The following is a 22,523-nucleotide window of genomic DNA, read 5'->3' on the forward strand; positions in this document are numbered from 1 at the left end:
TATTTCGCTCAAAACATTTTTTTTGTCTCTCACAAACTCACACTTACGGTCCGTCCTAAAGTAACGTATTTAACATTTTTACTGGTGATGTCAGCAGTTGTAGTATAAGTAGTAGTGTTGCTGTGTGAATGTCTCTGTATGGCTTTAGTGCAGACAGGCTGGCAGCAGTTGTCATCGTAGCAGCATGGGAGAGAGGAGAAGAGAGACCCCAGGATTATCTAACGGTTTGCTGACACCCAGATGGCACCCCCCCGCACTCTCTTATGACTGACATTACCTAGCCAATTAGATTGCCTCCTCAGTGCTGTCAAACCAATTCGTTTTCCCGCTCAGCAAGAGGGGGGCCAATTAAAGTTTTGTCAGAGTGACAACTGTCCAGTTGAATTCTCTGTTTTCCTGCCAATCCTGTAGAGCCGTGCTGGCTCATTGGCCTATTCGGTGAACCAGTCAGTCTATCCTCTACGGGCTGACGAGAGAGTATAAAAGAACGTGAATGTTACTCGCTTCCAGCATTTTCATCTGCCTATTTTTTTTCTGCTTATAACATGCAGTAGAGGGTGCTTGCCAGTGGTTGTCTACCATAAAGCTGTAGCCTAAACCTATGAGTCAGTGACTATGAATCTAGTACTGAATGCAGATTTGAAAGCCTGTTTTTCTCTCAAGGCCACATTACAGTAAATCCACATTGTAGGCTCACATACACAGGATGTAGTCCTCACTATGTCAATCATCACTTCCCTTTATGTTGGAATTGGCTTTTCGACACTTCATGCATACACAAAAACACTCGACCAATGAGCTCTGTAGAAGAGTTTTGGTGTGGAGGGACAACACTGAATGGCATATGTTGGTTTAAGCCCTGGACCTAGTTGGTCTTTTGTAGACTATCAAATGCATAATTTGACTCTCTAGTAATTGTTATACTAACATGGAGGCTACATTGTGCTCATGCTTTTAAGTGGCTTTGTTGCTTTTGTAGAATATTATGAGGTTAGACAGCCATCTGGCAATGTTTCATATAACATTCAGTATCTAGAAAAAGGCTGCATTAATTTGCTGGTTCCAGCCTCTCAAATTTAAGAATTTGCGTCCATATCTTTGAATTTTGAATTTTTTATCGGACAAAACGAGACATTCCAAAACATTACCTTGGATTCCAGGAAACTGGCATGGCTGTTTTATGCAGAAAATAATCTGCAGATTTAATGATAATGAAAATAACTGTTAGTTGCAGCCACAGATTGGACTATGCTTCTTGTCCTAAGACTCATGTTGTTTTTCTCTCTTCCCTCTCCGTCAACTCATTTGTCTCACTTTTTGTCTCATCATGTCTCAACTCCTTTTGCTACTCTACTTTCTGTCTTTTTCTTCTTCATCTATGCGTCTCTTTTCTGTTCATGCCTCACCTCTCTCGCTCTCTCTCCCCTTTCCCTCCTCTGTTTTCTTTGAACAGCATGTTGAAGCCTTTGTTGCTTTCTCTAGGGCTAGTTACAGCAGACATTTTTGGGATTCCAGCTGGACTAGAGAAAAGAGGCAGGCAGAGCTGCTGGCTGGTGTGTCATTCTGTTCGGTTCTCCCACTGCTGCCGCCTGGACCGTGGGGTCCACGGCCCTCGTCATCAGAGTGTATAGTCGCATATTAATCTGGCAACTTGCATAATAATCTTTGTCTCATGCCATCCTTGCTGTGTCTGTCTAGTAGGAGGATGTATATCAAGTCAGACAGGAAACAGCAGCTGTGACATTGAGAGCACAACACTTTAACAAGGTTGTGTTAATGTGAGGCACTCAAAATCCCACCACCAAGGACATGTTAAACCCCACAGGGACCATTTCAGGATTTTAGAGACCGGTTTGCTATTAGTTTCTCGACCCTAGCAATTCGAAGTCAATCTGATTTACTGTGGTTGATATTTAAAGTAATGTATTTTCAGGACCATGTTCAGCATGCGTCAGGAAAAGGCATAGACAGACTTTTGACCTGTCCATAGTGCTGCATTTCAATTGACTACGAATGAATCGCAGCCCACAACAATTTGACATTGTGTTTTTGGCTTGTATCATTAATTTAGGAGCATGTAAACAGAAATTAGAATACTGTAAAATAAATATTATTTATATATTATTTGAGATCAAGATCTTGTTAGACAGGTTTTTATTTCATATTTCCCATTTCCCTTGCTTTATATTTGATTATACTTGATCAAATAATGCAAACTCAACACTTCCTCCGTCTGCTTCATGTTACAGGCCTTCTGTAGCGCAGAGGGCATAATCCCTTCTGTTCCCTGGAGGACTTTTGCTGTGAAGCATCTGCAGGAAGTGTTGAGTTTCATTAACCGCAGCTTAACGTTCGGAATTAACAGCACAGTAGAATTAATCAGTGACCAAATACAACATTAAAAAAGTTAATAAAGAGGAACTCCGAGTAGTGATTATGGCCTGACTATGTTGTCACACTAAAGGAATTGTACATCTTGGTAGGTTTACTTTGTGAGCCATTATGATACAAGCAATTTTGCCTATTGTTCGAGACCTTGAATTGCATTTCAATGTTTATGGTCTAAGTGCTTGTAGTCCAGTACAAAGTAATGCATCACGTCACATCCAGTTGGGCAGTCCCTATGGATGCAACAGCAGAGGAGAGGAATGGGAAGAGGCCCTGTGGAAACAGAAAGACAAAGAGAAATGAGTCAGTGACAAGGAAATAGGATGATGAGAACCACTTACCAATGGTCAGATCCTCACTGGGCTGTTTGTATACTACAGTTCTCATGGGAAAAGGGTGGGGGGTGAGAAAATAGGATGCAGTGATCTTGAGCATTAGGTCTGCATGATAGCCTAATATAAAATATTGACATACTTGCAATACTAACGTGTTATGTTTTGTAATATTGCTGTCATATTACAAACTGATAGTTGATGCTGTGTACCCATTGAATTACATACTTTGTATATTTTTTGATATGGTATGCTAATATAATAGCCTATGCATACCTGCCCTAAATTGGAGGTAGAAGGATGGTGCCATCATTACATATGATGTTCTAAGGTCATCACCTTGTTCTTCACTAGTTTGAACTTAATTGCATTTGTAAAAGTACTGGTTAGCCTGCCTGTTTGTGCTTACTCTACTAACAAGCTTCCATTTGGAAAGGCAGTCATTGTGTTAACATGCACTCCAGCATAACAAGATTTGATTATAATTTAAAATAAGATAATAAAAAAAACACGGTCTCTGTAGACAGGCCAGGCTCCACAAACGCCAACAAAAACAAACTGCGCCAACCTGCACCACGAAACATAACATAACAAACAGAAAGGTGCCTTAAGCGATGTTGGAAGACGTCACTTCTTGTTGACGTTGAGTATTGTCAAACAAAACGGAGGCTAGCTCGCCCCTCCCTCCTCCTCATCCCGAACACTGTTTGTTTCGTTATGTTTCGTGGTGCAGGTTGGCGCAGTTTGTTTTTGTTGCCGTTTGTGGAGCCTGGGCTGTCTACAGAGACCGCGTTTTTTTTACAGTGTGTTCAGGGCACAGGCAGCTAGCGGATAGTGAGGAAATGTTTGCTGTATGTGACAAAAAATGTTGTAGCCTAAAAAAGGCATGACATCGCTTAGAGCACCTTAAGTATTTGGTAAAATTCAACACAAAACCCTGTAAATTCATTCAATATGACAATTAATTTTCCAAGTCATATTTCCTATCGGCTACTAGGAAACTTCACAATCAAAAAATAATGTAAACTTTGATTGTTGGGTTAGTGGCATTTCTACAAGGCATGGCAATGGGTTAATGAAAGTCCTACTTTGATCTGCGTAATTGATTGAAGTGCATTTACTGAGGCGTATTAGGACACATAGGTTAACATTTTGTCTTTTCAAATTTTGTTCAGTTCCAGTTTGTTGTGGTGGGTTAGTGTCCAGTTTTCATTTGTAATGTGGATGTTTCAGAAACAGACCCACAGAAGTGTGTGTGTGTGTGTGTGTGTGTGTCACTCCCCCGCTGTGTTTGGACAGTACAGCTCATAAGCTCTATCCCCAACACGTGGCCGAATGTAGCCTGCCATTTTTTTTCTTTTGTGTGTGCGCATTTAGCCTACTCTGTGTGTGTGTGTGTCTGCCTGGCTGCCCATGTTGACTGTAATGTTGCCTGTCATATATAGGTTAACACTACTCCCTAACCTATCCAGCCAATCAAAGCCAGGAGATGAGAGGAGAAAGCCCAGTGGCCCTAGGCTCTACATAAGGCTGCAGTGCCTATTGACAGCACCGACGAACGGGCTTATTGACTGGCCGTCTGGCTGACTTGCTCACTAGTTGTCTGCCTTGCTGGCTGCTTAGCTGGCCTTCTGCCTGTCTATGTCTAATCTATGTGTCTATTTTAAGTCTTAGGTTTTACTATATCAGCAGGAACAGGGATGGAGGCAATAATGGTCATTTTTTACCCCAGTTACCGTTCTAAGGCCCTGTATTTATTTTCCTGGTGATCCACAGGGGAGGTCGGCCAGTCGCGTGCTTGTATGCTTGGCATCCGAGCCAAAGAAACGAGGGGTGGATTGTGTGGTGTTGCATGCTCATGTTGTTGTGGCCGCCATGTTCTTGGCAGACTGATGGTGAAGGAATGTGTGAATGTGTGTGTGAATGGGCAACACTTTCCTCGCTCTTTCAGTCTCTTTCTCTCTCTATTATACACACACCACATCCACCACATGACTCTCCTCGCCCTGACAGGATTACAACCTCCTCTGTGCTTTTTAATTAACGGGTTAAATAGACCCCCTACTATGGACCTCCAAAGGGGCAGAGCGTGTGTGGAGGGGGGAGATGGGGAGGTCCCATGACTGTTAATTTAGACAAGTATTAAAAAGAACCCTGTGTCCTTCTGATTAGCATGATTGTGTGTGTGGGGGTGGGTGTGTGTGTTGGGTGTGTATATCGGTGGAGGCTGGTCCAAAGACAAATTTCCACCCTGGTGGACAATAAAGATATATTCTATTCTATTCTATCCACACTGCAGCCGGTTGATTTATGAAACGGGCATTCTGCCATTTTTCTTGGTCTAACATTATAGGCTTATTATTATATTAGACTGTTATTTAAGAATTAAGCTACTAAGCCTTAAAGGTGCAGTAGGTAAGCTTTATAAAACTTTGTCATATTTGCTGAAACTGACCCTATGTTCGTTTAGAACTACATGAAGCAGGTAATAAAAAAATAAAAAAATAAAAAAAATGTTTGGTTTTATATGAAATAGATGTAGCCTATGTTTAATCAGTCTTAGTGGAAACAGGGCAGCAATATGGTAAAGTGATTAGGAAGACCCATTCAACCAGAAGTCCTGTGTGACTCCAAGCTTCCACCAAGCTAAATGTCCTTGAGGATGATAAAGAATCCTTCGCCTTTGACCTTGTCTCTCAACCAGAACAAGACAGACAAAAACAATCTTGACTGTTTACTGTCTTTATGGTGTTTCGAGATTAAACTTGATTGAACATTTGAGTATACAGACACGCTATTCTAGAGTGCAGATGCAGACATGCACACACATGCATGACTACACATGTGCTACACACTGCATGCATACATTCACAAGCAGCCAGGACTCTCCTCCCCCCTACATGGAGCATGTTGACCCTCATATATAGGTCATGGGATGAACATGCTTTGAAGTCTGAAGTGCATATCATGAAAAAGAGAGCTGCTCTTTAACAGTGTGGGTGTAAGGCTCTACAAATATGAAATACATAAGTAGTGTTGTTTTCCCAGACAATCCCAAAGCAAGTGTATCATAAATTAATTAGAGGGTAGTTGTTTTTTTTTAGGCGGGGTGGATGGGATTTTTCCTAGTTTTCCTTCATAGGCTCGATGAATGGTAGACGGAGGATGACTGACTGTCAAAACGTTTGGCTAATAATCTAAATCTAAAACATTTTATGTCTGTATGAACAGTCAAATTCATGTCCCGTTTCTTTTCTGTAGAAAGACATTGGTTCAAATAGATACAAATTATGTTTATCTCGATATTTGATTGTATAATCTTTCAACTATAAATGTAATGGGATCCCACTGGCATGAAACGGATACTTAAAGCATGACAGCGAGTGTCTGCCTTTTTAAAGTGTCCCTCTGCTACTCGGGGGGGGGAACCATATCAGCTCTAGGGTTGATGCTTTGTCACCACCTCTGTTCTGTCAAGTAGGGAGTCTAGGAAATAGGACCTTCCCTCAGGGGATCGATAGATATCATATAAAGGCAGTTTAACTTGTAAATATACAAAAATTGCCATTTCAGAGAGCTTTTATTAAATGCCACTCATGCTGCCAAAGGTAGCAGTTAAGAAGCCCTCCTTACATTGCAACTTTACAGTTAAAACATAGAACAATTAAAAGCTGACTTCTGATTAGTACTGACCATGTGCCTGGCAGGTAGTTGGCATGTCAATCATCCAAAGAGACAAAAAGACGCAAATTGCCATCTCTTTGCATTAGTTGGTTCCGCCAATTATTTTGTCACTAACTGGTTTAAAGAGGTTTTAGATTAAATTAGGTTTGGTACTGGTATTTGCCATAGATATGCAAATAGTAGTTTGGATTGTTGTATATAACAACAGCTGGGGAGGTGGTACTGTGTGAGTTTGTGGAATGTCTGCGAGGCTCACTAAAACATGTTGACACCCGTAATAACATCAGTTGTCGTGCATGCTCTTTTTAATGTCCCTTGGGCAAAACAGTCGGATAAACAGGCTCTCTCTTCTGCAGGCACTAAAAAGATACTTCTTCTCTTTGATTCAGACTGATGAGATAAATGGAGATAATGGTTAAAGGTCAGAATTACTGAAATACATGCTCTCTTTACCATAAGGAAATTCTCAGTATTTTGAGGTACAGTCTACAGAGGGTCTCTTGTAGAATTTCATGTTCAGTCCAATGTAGCTTGAACATTTAAATGTTTCACAAAGACTTTTGATGTTAATGGTGGAGGCACTGTCTGAAACATTGGTGCCACCAGATTTATGTAAGGGGCGGCATTTCAATGTTGCTCTGTCTTTGAATGTGTCTGTGTTTTCTTTAACATGGTTATGGCATTGCCCCTACTTGGACAAGGGTCCATTGTCACTGTGCTGCTAATGATTTTAGCCAAACACATGCTTGTTACATCGCATAGAGCAACATGGTGTCAAACTGAAACACAAACGTTTCAAACAACCTAGTAACACATGCTTAGAATTTGTTTAAAAGTGTTTATGTCTACATCTTCAACTGATATTTATCTTTGCTACAAACAGATAAAATAACAGTATGCCATTTTTTCACACAGAAATCCTAAGGCCACGGTGCAGAGGACCAACAAGAAGGTGAACAATGACGCAACACTGCGCATCCAGAACCTTTCTATTCTCATCAGGCAGATTAAAGCCTACTATCAGGTAAGTTTTCTTTCTGGCTGAACAAGCTGCAAAGTCAGATATCGCATGTACCTCTTTTTGCTTGATCAAAAGTTAAGGTTGTCCAACAGTGTCCATGTGAAAGTTGAGAGCTGTTTTTGTGCAGAATCTCTGGGTTAAAATCATGATAAATAACTTGCATAAACATGTTAATGCGTGGCTTGGGCTAAAGCTTGGCTCTAAGTAAAGCTGTACACTCGGTCCCCATGTTCCCTTATGCCTGGGGTGGTATGGGGTGGTCTGCATTCAAACAGTAGATTTCTTTTTTTACCCCTTAGGTTACAGTGAACAAAGCTTTACTCGCACATATAGAATTAAATCTTTCCACACGAGCACATGCCACATACAGACTCTGCAGTATAAACAGAGATGTATTTGCAGATGTGTATGTGTGTGGCTGCGTATGATGTGGCATTATGACCCCCATCCAGATGCCAGAGAGGGCCCAGTGAATATACAGAGACATCAGGAATGTGAAACACATGAAGCCACTGATCTGCCTCTCCCGCTTTCTCTGATAAATCATTCAATGAATTTGCTTTTCTCTTTGTATCTCAAAATTAATCTTAAGCAGTCCGTCTTGGATGATGATCCTGATATACTATACGCCTCAATTGGTCTCAGGTGTTACAGAAAGAAAACAAAACTACAAAAAGCAGCTCACAGCATTACCATAATGCCTTAAGCTTTAGTCAGAGATATGTGAAGGTGATAGAATCACACCAAGTCACATGTAGTGAAGTCTTATCTCATGTTCAGTGTGTGTGTTTACTGCTTAGCACGGTAGCGGCCCATCAGGCCCTGAAACATGTCGTTTAAATCTCTCACCACAGTTTGTCATTACATTTACTAAAGGAAATGATTGAGACTTCAAGAGAAAGTGGAGGAGGAAGTGTGGGGGAGTAAATATGGAGAAAAGATGGGCACCCTGATTACACGATATCAGAAAGTGAGCCCCACACTTCTCACATGCAGCACTCCAATGCACATTTGGTGATCTGATCACATGTGGAAAGCTGTAAATGCACGAGGGAGTAATGCATTGATCTACAATTGGTCAGGAAAATGTTGTGTTCATACTACACATGCATCCTGGACCATCTCTTAACCACATAGTCAACTTTGCAGAGCACACAAATAGCATGCTACATGATTGATTTGATTTGCCTGTCATACAACTTTTACAGTTTACACCCCATGTCTAAGGCTAGATGCCAAATATTTGATTTAATCCTAATCTATTTTCCATTTCACTCTGTGTGTCTGAGACTGAATAAGTCCGAATACATGTAGATGCTATACTGCTGGGCTTGATAGAACATGCTCCTAGTTTTCTCTGCATTGTGCAGATTAATGGAATCTCTTATCGTGCGTTATGGTGACATCATATCCTTCTTATTGTCAAGTAATTTTGAAATGTAAGGTGTCAAGATTAACAATGTGTGGTGGTTTCTGCTGGTATTCTACACAGCTGGTATTCTACACAACAATGTAAATTCAACACAAATGAGAACAAACATGGTACACACAACCAAATGTCAAGTTGCTGTAACAGTTGTGCAGTTCTTTGATTTAAATTTAATTTCTTTTTAAAAAATGTTCAGACTGCTGTCATATCATACTGCTCAAATGCACTGTGTCAATTCTTAACTGTGTAACTGTTAATCCAAACCTAATGAGTTTAGCGAATTGAACCAATCCAGAGAGGTTATGATTCATTACATTGCTGCAACAGTGTCTCAACTGTGTGTATGATAACCACGAATTGAGCATGACCCAGCATGCTGTTGCGACAGTGCAGTCAGTTTAAGGATATTATCATGGCCGAGGAGTCGCACTGAGCAACATATTTCCCACACTTCAGACCTAGGACTGTGACCCATATCCTCAGGGGCTGTGGCTGTGTGCAGAGGCACTTACTTATCACATAATATGGTATTATTCAGTATGAAATGGAGAAACGGTGATTTTTACGGCCTACTTTTAGCTGGATCTAATACATCTTCTTTGTAACTTTATAGTACTGGAATAAGACAAAACAGTTCTTAAGGTGGTTGTTGTTTTTAGGCGTTTTTATATTGTTAATAAATCTGCTGTTTCTGAATCTCAAGATCCATCTTTAGTTTCGCCCCTGAGATCAAGTTAAGAGTGTCACTGGTTGGTTAACTGCTATGTTAGATCTAGTTTGCCCTGGTCCTAACATCCTGTTAGCCGCTCATCATCTTATTTAAACAATCCGCCTATTGTGTAGACTTTGACGTTTATAAGCCTACAAAAGCTCCACTAGGCGCACACACTCACACTTATCGCTCTAAGAGTCGGTGACCAGAAGAGTCAGTGGATGATGAGATGACAAGAAGGGTTAAGGACATTACCTGAGGGCAACTTCGTTACTCAGTTAGGGACAGGACATTACTGAAAACATTACTGAAAATAGTCTATTGCAAGGATGTGGACATTGTAAACTTTGTAAAAACATTGTAAAATATATTTACTTTCAGTTGCATTGTCAGTACTTTTTTTTTAGTGTAGTTATTTAAGGAGGATGATTTAATGACATTGGCAAACGGGTGTTATTTTAGAGCTCTTAATAAAGGGAAAAAATTGCATTTTTTTTGTTTTGCAGGCATAAACACATAGACTACATTGCAGTTGAGTAATCTGAGTTGTTTTAGCTTTAGGAGGACATTTAAAGCCAACAATGAAACTCTTGTTCCTCCTATGGTGTTTCGTTAATCTTCTGATTGTAGCTGCATCGCTCTGTTGACCTCCTGGTCACACTATTGTTCAGCCACTTGTGTCTGCAGGCTCTGCCTCACAGAGACCACCTACAGATTTAAACCCCCCATAGTTCCCTGCTGTCCTTGCTGTGTGTCTGTCTGCCCCCTTGATGGCCTTTCAGGGACTTAACCACCCACTGATATTTTTACTGTAATTTAGACAAAAGCCAGACTGTATCATTATGTGGTTCTTAGTTGTCTAGTTTACATGGGGCTATCGGTACTTTTTGGCCAAAGAGTTTGAGTTTAGTTGACATACCAGCGGTGCTGTTCAAAAAACATTAGAGGGGCACTGTATTGGCGCTTTTCCATTACATGGTACCTGCTCTGCTCGCCTCGACTCTACTCACCTTTTTTGGTTTTCCATTACGAAAAAAAGTATGTTACCTGCTAACAGGTACTTTTTTTTTTTTTTAGTACCACCTCAGTCGAGGTTCCAAGCGAGCTGAGCCGATACCAAAAGGTGACGTGAAAGCGACAGACGGGGGGTGTTCTGAACAAACCTGCCATTTTTAAATCGTTTAGCCAGCAGTGTTTTTGCTGCCTCCAGCTTCATTTGAAACAAAATGTGTCTTCTGACTGTGGTAACAACAACACACCTTCCACGTTCTGTGTGTGTGTGTGTGTGTCGCGTTAGGTCACGGCAGTTTACTGCGGCGCCGCTATATAAGACGACCAACCACGCTGAGGCGGTACTAAAATCTGCAATGGAAAACGGACGCGCAGTTTGTCGAGGCGAGTCGAGCAGGTACCATGTAATGGAAAAACGCCATATGAAAAGAGCTACATGCCCTGCATTGTTCACCCAAAATAGACGTCTCAAATAGGGATGTCACAATAGCAAAAATCTAGTATTCAGTACCGGTACCAAAAAAGTACTCGATACTAAAGTCAATACCAAGGGGGGAGGGTGTGTGTGTGTGTGTGTGTGTGTGGGGGGGATACTTTACATTAAACATTAATTCCTTTATTTAAATATTGGGGGGGGGCAGCAGCATCATGTCACTCTTCTTTTCAGTGTTTTCTTTTAATTTCAACTTTCTGTTATGGTGTGGAGGAGGCAAGGAGAGCGTGATTTACAAAAACGTCAGTCTTCTGGACCCCCCAGCCCGTTGCTTTGAAGCCTGGCATCACCACACAGCCAGCGTACGGTACCGTCTTTCATGAGTTCACCCGGGACTCCCAGACAGCAAGCATGTTTACAGTAACAGTCTGTTTCTCTCAGCCGTTGTAGTTTTTCACAAAGAACCGGGCTGGTTAAAGTTAACTGATGTTATAGAGGTCCGTTGAAACAAGCGCCATCAGAGCACACGTTGGGTTGTGATAGACAACGGCAGAGAGAAATAGACTCACTTGCGGTTTGGGAGTTCCAGCCGTCACCGTAGATGTACGGTAAAGCCATAAGCTGAACGCGGTCAAGCCGTACAGGGAGGTGAGGGGCTATTTGCTGTTTTTCCGTGCTGGTCGGTGTTCTTCTTCAGCATTTAGCGGCAGTCTAGAACATTTTTAACGTTAGGCGTATATACTGCCCCTGTCAGGTCCGGAAGGATTGCATCCCCTGGTACCTGGAAAAATGAGTACCGGCACGTTTTCAGAATTTTGGTACCGAAGTATCGGTTCTCGTGACATCCCTAGTCTCAAACACTCTTGAAGCTGAAAGTCAGCTCTTTAACCTTTTAGTCATTTTTTTCAATATATAAAATGGGCTGTAGCACAGAGCCAAAACCGCAGGAAATGTGTCTGAATACTTACTTATGGATCACACTGTACCTACACGCACACAGTTACTGCTTTAAAGTCAAAATGAGCTGGTTCTTATTGGGGTAATGAGGAGGAAAATTGGCTTTGATATGTGGTTTTGTGGTAGTCTCCTTTTCCTGTGGTTGTTTTGTCGCTTATCGGTTTCAGATTTCCAGAGCCATATGGATGAAGACGGAACCATTCAGGTCTTAGGCTAATGGACTTAGCAGGTTTTCAATTTACTGTTCTACTCAGCACTTTGAAAGAGGACTTGGAGTGAGTGGAAGCCTTGCATGGTTACTTGCTTCCTGTGATTCAATAAATTGATCTCACTTCAACTCTTTTTAACTAGATTTTCCCAGAATCAGTTGGAAACCATTCTCTAGGTAAGGATATCATTGTATGTCACAGAGCTAATAGTCAGTATGTTTTCTTCATTGAACATAAGAGGACTGAGACAAACCTAAATGCATCAACATGAGCTGAATTTAATCACATAAAGTCAATGTCTAACAGAAGGCTACTGTGAACTGGTGTCCATAGATATGTTGTCTCTTCTATACAAGCTCTATATTTCATTTGGAGTGTCTGGCGCGTCAGCAAGGGCTCCAATTCAATAAAGTCTTCCCCTCCTCCTTCCTCCCAAAGGTTCCTCTGGTGTCAAGAAATGACTAATTCATTAACCTTCCTGAACCGTCAGAGGCAGACAGTTGAGGGCATTTCCTCCCCCATCCATTACCTACCTACTTTTCTACTCCTCCTCCCGGCCCCTTCACTTCTATGCGAGATGTAATCCTAGCAGCATGTGTGTGACATTTTCCACATGGAAAACCAGTGGAGATTGACTTTATCCAGAGGTTGTGAAATGTGAATTAGTGCAAGACAAGAATTTCAATAATAAGGTTTTTTATTTCATTGCTCTCTTGGGCTGTGCGTGCGTGTGTGATCAAAGTCTCTGTTATTGTTCTGGTACAGTAGATTGTGTAGGAGGAGGTAAATGTCTAGACAGGCTTCAGACTTTAACAGCTGTAAGCGTGTGTGTGTGTGTTTGCTTGTCGGTATGATTTTAATGTTGCATAGAAGCAAATATGATTGTAGTAAAATATTTCCTAACCGTTAGTGAGAGTAAATGTTCATGCTAGCAATTATCGCATTTCTGTTTCCTGAGTAGGTTATTGACTTTTCCAGTTACTTGGTCATTTCTGTACAGCAGAGTTCACTGAAGGTTTCATTTTTCTGGTGATCAGTCCAAATATATAATGGCCTCCTTTGTAATTTTGTGGCCTTGGTATGGAATTCTTATGTAAGGTGTAATACTAAATCCTTTGGGCTTTTCCTGGCTTTTCTCAAAGCTTGCAAAGTGAATCCCGGTTTATGGTATTGTCCTGGTTTATGAAAATCCGGCTCGGACAGCATCTGGGGCCATTTATGTCCAAACTATTAATTCAAATTGATGGGATGGTGATACCTTTTTTCAATGGCAAAAATGTGAGTACTTAAGTTGTAACAGTTTTATAAAAATCTTTAAGCTCCACTGGATGTTATTTAATATAAATGTGTGTTATTATAGGCTGATGTGCACTGTTGTGCAGTTAAAAGCAACATTTCTCTCTGCTCCCATCCTTTTTAAAAAGCTCAAGATGTTACTTTTGGAAATAAGAGCAGTTCTGTCCTCTGTTTGCAACTGCTTTGGTTTGGGGTGTGGCGTTAAGGCTGGGAGCTCAGTTTTGACTGTTTAAAGGGTGACAGAGGGCACCATTCATGCTGAGCGGGCCTTGCCCTAAAGCTTTGCAAGGTTCTTTGGCAAGGCTCTGAGAATAGATAATGTTGGATAGGTGATCAGGCCTTTGTTTCATTTGTTATCATATTTAGGATATGTTGAGACCAGCCTGAGAATAGTTGGATTTGATGCCCCTAGGCCTTTTTTTCTGACCCACTAAAATCTAAAATGTCATATGCTAACTTATTTTTCTGCAAATGTTCTACCCAGTTAAGTATTTCTTCAGATGAAGAAGAATTTAGGAATTCAGCGTGCTCAACTTGTGGCTGGTTTGGGGCTTAAGAGACTAGCTTTTTTACTTCTTGACCTAAAGCCTCACAAAGATGCTCTGTTCCTGGGCTAGAGTGAAGCTGAAACACCAATACAGTACACTCACTCACATGCATACATGCACACAGTCTGCTACCAACATACTGCAGCTATGGATGATTGTTGTTTGACTTCATCAAAAATGGAGACGAGAATCCTTGTTGTTACAGCTTTTGCCTCAAGCCAGCATTTATTTTATTGCCTTCAACTAGAATTCGTTTAAAATATACAAATAGTTTTTATGTTTGTTTTATAAGTCTGGAATTCCCTATTGACTTCTTGTCTGGCTGCTCCTTTCAGCATCAGTCATGGCCAAATCAGTTTATTAGGGCATGTGCTTGTAGCTGCAGGCTAAATTTCATGCAGACTCACATGCTAGTTAGTCTGAATATCCTGTTGATGATGGTGCAGCAGCTAACACACATAGCTAACTAGCCAGCTAGCTATGTTTTTAAACAATCACATAGACATGGAGTAGAGTATAATGAAGTTCAGAGGTGAATTAGCTGGCTCAAGCCATAAAATAAACTTTTTTTTTTTTTAAGCTTTTAATCCTTGTTTATTCTTTGTTCTGTTCCTATATAACCATAACTGTGTTTTGATTTTGAGTAGTTATAAATACTGTTTAGCAGCACAATAAGAAAAATTGCAGGATCACTTAAGAAAATGACCACTACCAGACATCATGTCCCGTATCAAATACCTGACTATATGACTAAGGACTATCGTTTAGCTTCATTGTGCAGCGCAGCTAAAAGTTGATATCCGTTACTGGTTTCTTGTTAGATTAAGTATATGGCAAAAAAACAAGCTGATTTGAACAAGCTTACAATTGTTCAGTATAGTTTGATTCAGCCTGATGAAAAGCAAATTGAATTGATTAAAATCAAAGCTTTTTCTGCTTTCATATTCCTATCATTAATATGATTAATTCTGAACCGTCATACATTCTACTTTTTCTGATTTCAAACGACACGGGAAGTATTCTGCCGCCGGCTTTCTAGTTAGCTGCATACTGTAAACAGGCACTCCCTTATCCTGAGACATATTTGTACACAGCCATCCCCACTGTTTTTCAACTTTCAACTTCATGTTGAGCGGTGTTTACGTTTACACCCAGAATCCCTCACCAGTCGCATCATATAATCACAACCCAGAGTGGGAACTGAACATTGGCTTAGTGGGAACTAAAAATTGCCTCACCAAAATAACAGTGTGCATACATTTCTGTACTTGTGAAGGGGAATTTGCAGCAGTTATGAGAGTTGGTTCCCATATGCTCAAATGGAGCTATTTATAGGCATTAGCACTTTGCTGTATTAAGGGGAAGTTCTAGAAGTTTGGTTCTTCTTTTCGATCACTGAACTAGAGCATGTGGGTTGTGTCCACAACTGCTGTAAAAATAAAATCCAGCCTTAAAATTCAAAATTTTAAGTAGTTTGAAGGTGTATACTGTTTTTATTTCAGCAGTTGCACCTTTTTAATAATACAAAATGTGGATAAAATGAAGCCCATTTGAGGCGATCTCTAGCTCACCCAGTAGGGTGTGCGCCCCATGTAGTCGGAGTCCTTTGCTGCAGCTCTTTGCATGTCATCCCAGTCGTCCATCCACTGTCACTATCTAATAAAGTTAAAAACCCCAAAAATAATCTTAAAAAAAGCCCATATTAAATTGACCACTTTTTATAGTAACATCCAGGTTGTAGCAAGTAAACACATTTACATTTAACAATAAACCACCATTGCAATTATTATTATTTTTTTTTTATCACAGCTGCTCTGCAAGTTAAGTCCAACGAAGCTATTAAGCAAACTAAACCAAATACAAAACGGTAGATTTAGAGTTGAAAAAACAATCCGCAGAAACAATCATGCTTAATTTGAACGATGGCTTAAAGCGAGCAATAATTGCATTGACTTAAATTGCATAGAATGGCATGTGTGATTATGTGAACCTTTCCAGGCAGTGTGAATGTGAAGCAGAGCCCTGGGGTAATGGGGTTGGGGTGGAGGGGTCGGGCTTCCCCAGCCCACCTGCCTCCACCTTTTTTAAGGCGAGCAGCAGGATCAACCTATCCACTCGTTCAGCCTCAGGGGTCTGTTGTAAAAAGCACTCTAGCTGATAGATAACAGCAGAGAACAAAAGAAACCGGCTACTAATGGCTCGTTTTCTCCTCCTCCTCATGTAAGAGAGGATCTGTCCATCTGGCCATCAGTAGACCCCGACTGCTGTTCTTTTCAGTGGAGTTTACTGTTGAGCCAAGAGCAACTGTTGAATTTTTTTGTTAAGTCAAATCTAATTAATTAGTAGTTCGTAAGGACTTCAGCCTTATTTTAGCCTCATTTCACAACCCGGAATAGCTATGTGATGAATAATAGAACTTGCACAGGGTCATTCTTTATTCTCCATAATTCATTCTTTTTTTAATTTTTTTATTATTTAAAAGCTCTTTTGTCGTTCTGCAGGGCTTCATAGACAATGTTGTTTGATCTGTTAGTATTCCACAAGGTAATAGCCTTGTTAATTAAACTCTCATTTGGCTACTTGTGACTAGCTTGTATCAATAGACAATTACTCCTTAAATCATTGTTTTTGTGAGTCTTAATAAGAGGGGGAAAAAAAAGCGTATCAGAAGAAAGCCTTTAGTCATCCATCCAATAAGCTACCGGAGGGATGTTAAACTGCAGCGCGTCAACCCCTTTTGTGTTCTTATGGGTCTATTACAGTGCTGAACAGCAGGGAAAGCTTTGTATGTATCTTTGCATTGATTAAATTCATGGGGATGTAGTGAGATCTGGTGTTAAGTGGTTTCTGTGTTTGTGTTAGATGTGAGAGAAAGCAGAAGTGTGCTCCTTCCTGTTGTGGTTGTTAATAACCTTTTCAAGTTCATAATCTCTGCAGTTGTGTGTGTGTAAAACCCATCTCCTTGTTTCTATGGTAACACTCCATGTCGGCAGAATGGGTGTAATTCAGGGTTCAGGATTTGTACACACACACGGAATGACAGTACAATTAGTCCCCTGTTAAAGCTGTGCTGGCAGCGGAACTTGTGCTTGGGTGGGTAGATGGGAAAGAGTAGTAAGGAGGTGTGTGTGTTGCCGAGGGCTAGTTTTATAGACAGGTCTCCTGTGAGACAGAAACACAGCAGCCTTATAACCTTTCCACTGACACCACTTTAACACAAACGTACACACCTACCTACTGTAAGAGCACATGCACTATTTATCTTAGCATGGCCCTTGCCATGTATTGCATTCATAGCTGAGTGTGTTTGTGGGCATAATCTACAGGGTTGATGGATCAGCAGAATATTATCTCTCTTGCCAGAAGTCCATTCAGTCACATCTAGCTTAAGAGAATAGAGCAGGATGCAGACCTCAGAATCATTTGTTTTATATGTCTGCCTCATAATTATCTTTAAACAATATTCTATAGTACAGCTATTGCTTAGGTTTGAACTAAGGATGTCAGAAGAAATGTCTGAAGTGCACAGGGAGGATGATCAGATCAATGAGACAGATAAATGTCTGTTAATGTAAATGAGCTTAACAGATGTACCGAGCTAATTTGAAGATTGTTGGCGCTGCTTACATATACATAAAGGCGCATGCCCAATACCGCATCTCTTTGCACAAAATATATTGAATGAGTAAATCCCATTTACAAGCTCCCCTTTAACCAACGCCTCATTCTGTCAGTCTGTCTGTCTAAATGTCTCTGTGGGATGGAAGATGAGCCAGTGTTGAGGAGCTGTGCATCCTGCTGGAATCAATAATACAGCAATATAGTGTCAGGATGGGTGGGGGGGGGAGAGAGAGAGAGAGAGAGAGCTCAGCCCTGCGTGCCTGGAGTGAAAAGTGTTGGAATCGAAGCTGCATTTCTCTTTCTCTCGGTCTTCCCTTTCCCTCTATTTCTTTTTCCTCCATCATCACTCACTCTCTGTGAATATTGTCTTTTTTGAAAATGTAGATGACTGACTCTTTCCTATTCCACATGTGTGAATTGGATATGATTAGATAGTGAATATTGGAGAGCGTGACTGAGCCAAGGACGTTTCTGCTGTCACAGCTACAGTGAATCTTTACAATTGAAAGCTGTGTGTGTGCACATCGTCATGACATGAACATTGTGGTGACTGGTCTCCCTCCTGCGGTGTCTATCATGTTTTATTTATGAGCGCTAAGCCTTCCCCAGCTAATCGGCAAGAGACATATTAGTGTACTGTAGTTTTAGCTTTATTAGCATACAGCTAATCATCAAAGCATTTTATTAACCACATCTTTTAAAAATACAGTCCTTTAAGTACATGCACTTGACATTTGACTGGCAGTATACTTAAGGTGTTGTATTAATAGTGCATATACAAATTAATTTGGCTGGACTTGCATGCCTTATATTGTAGCTTTTGCCTCTTTGTTTGGGCTAATTTCTTATTTCTCCAGTAGGGTTGGGCGGTATCCAAATTTTGATACCGTCAAACCTCCTCCCTATTTTACCGTGGTATACGGTATTAACGTGATTTATTAAAAATGATGACGGAAGGCTCAGACGGCATCACCAAACTGTTGGCTTGTGCACTGTTCAGAAACTGAATACCAAACACTAATACGGAAAGAATAATATAACCTCAACTTACAAAAAACTACTTTCTCCTCCACACTGTCACGTGATGACAACCACACATAATTACATAAATTATATTTTGTGGAGTGCAAGCGTGGCAGACGTGTGCTGGGGGGGCAGCAGTGCGTGGACAAACTGCTGCCGGTTGGCGAGGAAAATCCTGTCTGCCTCCACAGACAGCGCCCGATAGTCTCTGGAGGAAGAGAGAGAGGGGGGGCAGGCCAGTGCGGTGCGCACGGGTGCTGGAAGCTGCCGCAGGAAAATGTGGGCAAAGAGGAATGAGGGATCTGCCGCGCTCAGCACAGCCAGCATCCTCTCCATTAACTCGGACGGCTTGCTGTCGCCAAGGCCGTTCAGGGACAGCAGGCGGTCTGCTTTCTCCAGCTCCGACAGTTCAAAGAGTTCCAACAGGAATGTTTTGAGTGCGTCGTACTTGCCGTTAGCCGGAGAAGCCTCTAACCGCGCCATAGCCCTGGCTGTTTTTGAGGCGTCTAAGGCCGATACCACGTGGAAATACTTTGTAACGTCCTGTGTTGTTCCTCTCAGCTGGAACTGGGCCTCGATGTGCTGAAACCATGGCAGTGGGTTGTGCTGCCAAAAGTCTGGTAACTTGATGGTGGCCGCGTAGATAGCACCAACATTAGCCGCGCCGCCAGCAGCAGCCGGCGCCGCCGCCGCAGCAACAGCATTTTCACCACCGTCGTCATTTGACATAATTCAGCCGTTAACCCGGAACTCGTATATCATAACACCGCTCCCTTAAAGGAACAGTACCTTGGTGAATGTCTCTTTCAGTCTTACTTGTGGGTCACCACAATTTAATATTTAATCCTTGTCTCCTATAGAAGTGCATTGCATTTTTTTTAACGACGGTATTGAAACTGATACCGTTGCTATTTTTAGACCCAGCGGTATACCGTATTACCATATTACCGCCCAACCCTATTCTCCAGCTCCCTAAGCAGCCAGAACCCTATAGCTTATTGCTGGGAAATGCATTTCTATCTCCATATGGCATAAAATATTGAAATTGTGCTGCACATTGACGGTGCCATGCTCTGTAGGAAAGACACAGTGGTGTTAGCACTCAGAACATCTATCTAGCATTTAGTCCACATTAGTCCTGTCAAGCTACAATCTGCATTTTAACTCTAAATTCAGATACAGATTCCAGGTAAAAAATGAGAGAAAATGCATTAGAAGCTCATGATGTCCAGGTTTTTTTCAGAAAGCTCCAAGCTCAGTTCAATGGACCCTTGAGAAGGGAAGGAAAGGGAGCAAAAGTTGTACTGAATAGGCATAGTGTTGCACAAAGCCTCTGACTCAGTACCGATCATACCAGCACTGAAGCTAAGCCTTTGATTTTTACCCTGCAATTGTGTTCAGTGAAAAATGAATACTTGAATTCCTAGCATTGTGAACCTGTACTGATAAATAGTGTTTGGGTGGTATGAGAAGTTGACTAAAAAGAAGCACAGCCTGAAAATATATGCTTGCACAGCTAACACATGGCTGCCAGGCAGGTGTGAGCATGTGTTGTTGGGAAGAAGTGAGACAGGTGGTTGTGGAGAAGGGGTGTGTGTGTGTGTGTGTGTGTCTCTGTCTCTGTCTCTCTCATGTTTGGGACTAGTAATGCGTGAGATCTATTAGGATTGGTTGAGAGGAGGTTCTGAAAGGCCCAGAGGTGACCCTGTTGGAGCTCTGGGGGTATATTGTTGGAGATTTGAGTTTTCTTTTCTGTGGTGACTCATTTTCTACAAAGGTAGCAGTTTGCACAAGCCTGCAAGATGTGTACAAACAATGCTCTTCTGCTAGCGTCGTCCTCAAATCTGTTTCTGTTTCGACTCTAGGCTCCATTGCTTTCTTTGATGATGCCGATTTTTGTTTCTTGTCTCTTTTTTAGTCTTGGATGATTTTGCGTGCCCAAACCAGCTGTCAAGAGTTCTACATAGTGGATTGGCTTTTAAGGCACACCAAATGCCTGGCTGTGAGACACACAACTGTGGCTGTCTGAGCTACGCTGATTATTCTGTCTGACGCTTGTTGAGTCAATCTGTCTCAGTTGCATTATGGCTGTTTGGTCATTTCTGACTGGAACTGCCTGATACAGCATTAGTCATCACAGTAGCAGGGTCGCCATATGATATTATTGTTTTTGATGAATTATTGATCAGTGTGTATTTTCTTTTCTTTTTTTTTTCTGGAAAAAATGGAAATGGCACACATCGTAACACACCAGAACCTCTCTCCCAGCATGCCCAGTTCACCAGTGTAACAGAGAGAGAGATAGACAAGACAAATGGGGCCAGTGCTCTCATTGCCATGAACCCTAACCCTGTGAAAAACCGTAGCAGCCATGCTCCTAATTTAATTACTGTGACTGATCATCAGTGAGACCTAAACTTTGGCCTTAATCTCAGGACATAGAAGTGTCTCTGTGTGTTTGTGTGTGGAGGTTAAAGCATGGGACTGTTCCTCACAATTTTGGTCTCCTCTTGAAAACATTTAATAAGCACCTACAAAACTTCGGCTTCGTATATGAACATTTACATTTTATTTATTTAAGTTAGTCTCATAGTGTTGTAACAGGTAATTTTCCACTGTCTAGAGTGAGAGATTGTGCTACTATCTGCTTGAAACCAGATGTGAGTGATGCACTGGAAATCTTCCACCCCATTCTCCACATCTTCCTCTATAAACCAGTGGTTCTCTGTCTCTGCATCAAATCAAACAGCCAACAAAGCTTTAGACGACCAAAGGTGTCTGCCGCCTCTGCTGCAAGCCCTGATAAGGCGGGTATATCTGAAGTTGTGTTTGCAACTGTACTGAATACATTTCCCCTGACATGGATAAACAATGACACAATGATACATTGTAAGCACATTGTGTACACAGGAATGTGGGCAAAAAGAGGACCGGAATCATGGTGTTGAAGAAAAGCTTGGGAGAAATAATGCAAATTTGATATTTTATTAAAACGGCAGCTTAAGAGTAAGGAAACGTATGCTTAGAAAACGTTTCCAAACGTTTGCGTTGATGTATATACAATATGGTAATATTGACCATATGGTTTAATTTATCATGTTAGGGGCTTGTCACCCTACCTTTTCGAGACAGAAGCTCATTCATTCAAGGTAAGGTGCTAAATCTCAGACAAGAACAGCTCTTTGTGAGAAAGATGATCTGTTGCTTGTAGATAAGTCTATGACGCATCGAAGTATGTCGTAGTAAGTACAGTGTCCTGGGATTTTGAGGTAGATAAGAAATGTATAGAAGGTACGTTGGGTATACAGTTTTGAGGTCTTCAGCTCTGTCAATTTATTTAGTTGCTGCTTTCAGTCAATTTATTTAGTTGCTGCTTTCAAGCATTCTCAAAATAATCACAGATGTTGCTCTATTTTTAAACCAATCAAAACCAGCAAATGCTGTCAGATTTCCTGCCCCCTTTACCTCCATGATGAGGTAATGCAATATGTATAGGGCAGATGGTTATGGTGGGAGGGAGGTTTCTCTAAAACCCTTTACTTATATTCGCCTCTTTGTCACGACAACAGCAGTAACTTGCATAGAGTAGTCAAACTGTCGGGTGAGATGAGTTCAAACGGCTCTCTGCCATCAGGTAGACATGAAATATTCAAGTTAGCTGACCTTCATGTCATTTCTGCTTGAAGAAACCAGCCTTTCTTTTGAGTACAACTGGGGTTTGGACTTGGTTTGTACTGCTCTAAAGGTTAAGACTACAAACATATTTTGGCAGGCCGTTGATGAGTCATTACTTCCATGTACGATTTATAATGCACCACCACTTCACATGGCTATCCTGGTTGTTTTTAAGTGAATACAC

The 22,523-nt window shown here is 41.2% G+C and overlaps 1 protein-coding gene across 7 annotated transcripts in view; it reads left to right on the top strand.

The window, feature by feature from the left end:
- The window catches only part of ccdc88ab (coiled-coil and HOOK domain protein 88ab), a 70,110-nt gene that overhangs the window by 3,735 nt on the left and 43,852 nt on the right, over window positions 1–22,523 (top strand). For all 7 annotated transcript variants that reach the window (XR_013503323.1, XR_013503324.1, XR_013503325.1 and 4 more), the window contains exon 3: window positions 7,320–7,428. Coding sequence is in view for 4 of the 7 variants with exons in the window: in XM_078272955.1 (XP_078129081.1) it covers window positions 7,320–7,428 (109 nt within the window). In the remaining 3 variants the exon portion in view is untranslated. The remainder of the gene's footprint in view (window positions 1–7,319; window positions 7,429–22,523) is intronic.

The sequence above is a fragment of the Sander vitreus genome, chromosome 17 (genome assembly GCF_031162955.1).
Source record: "Sander vitreus isolate 19-12246 chromosome 17, sanVit1, whole genome shotgun sequence".
Classification (NCBI taxonomy): domain Eukaryota; kingdom Metazoa; phylum Chordata; class Actinopteri; order Perciformes; family Percidae; genus Sander; species Sander vitreus.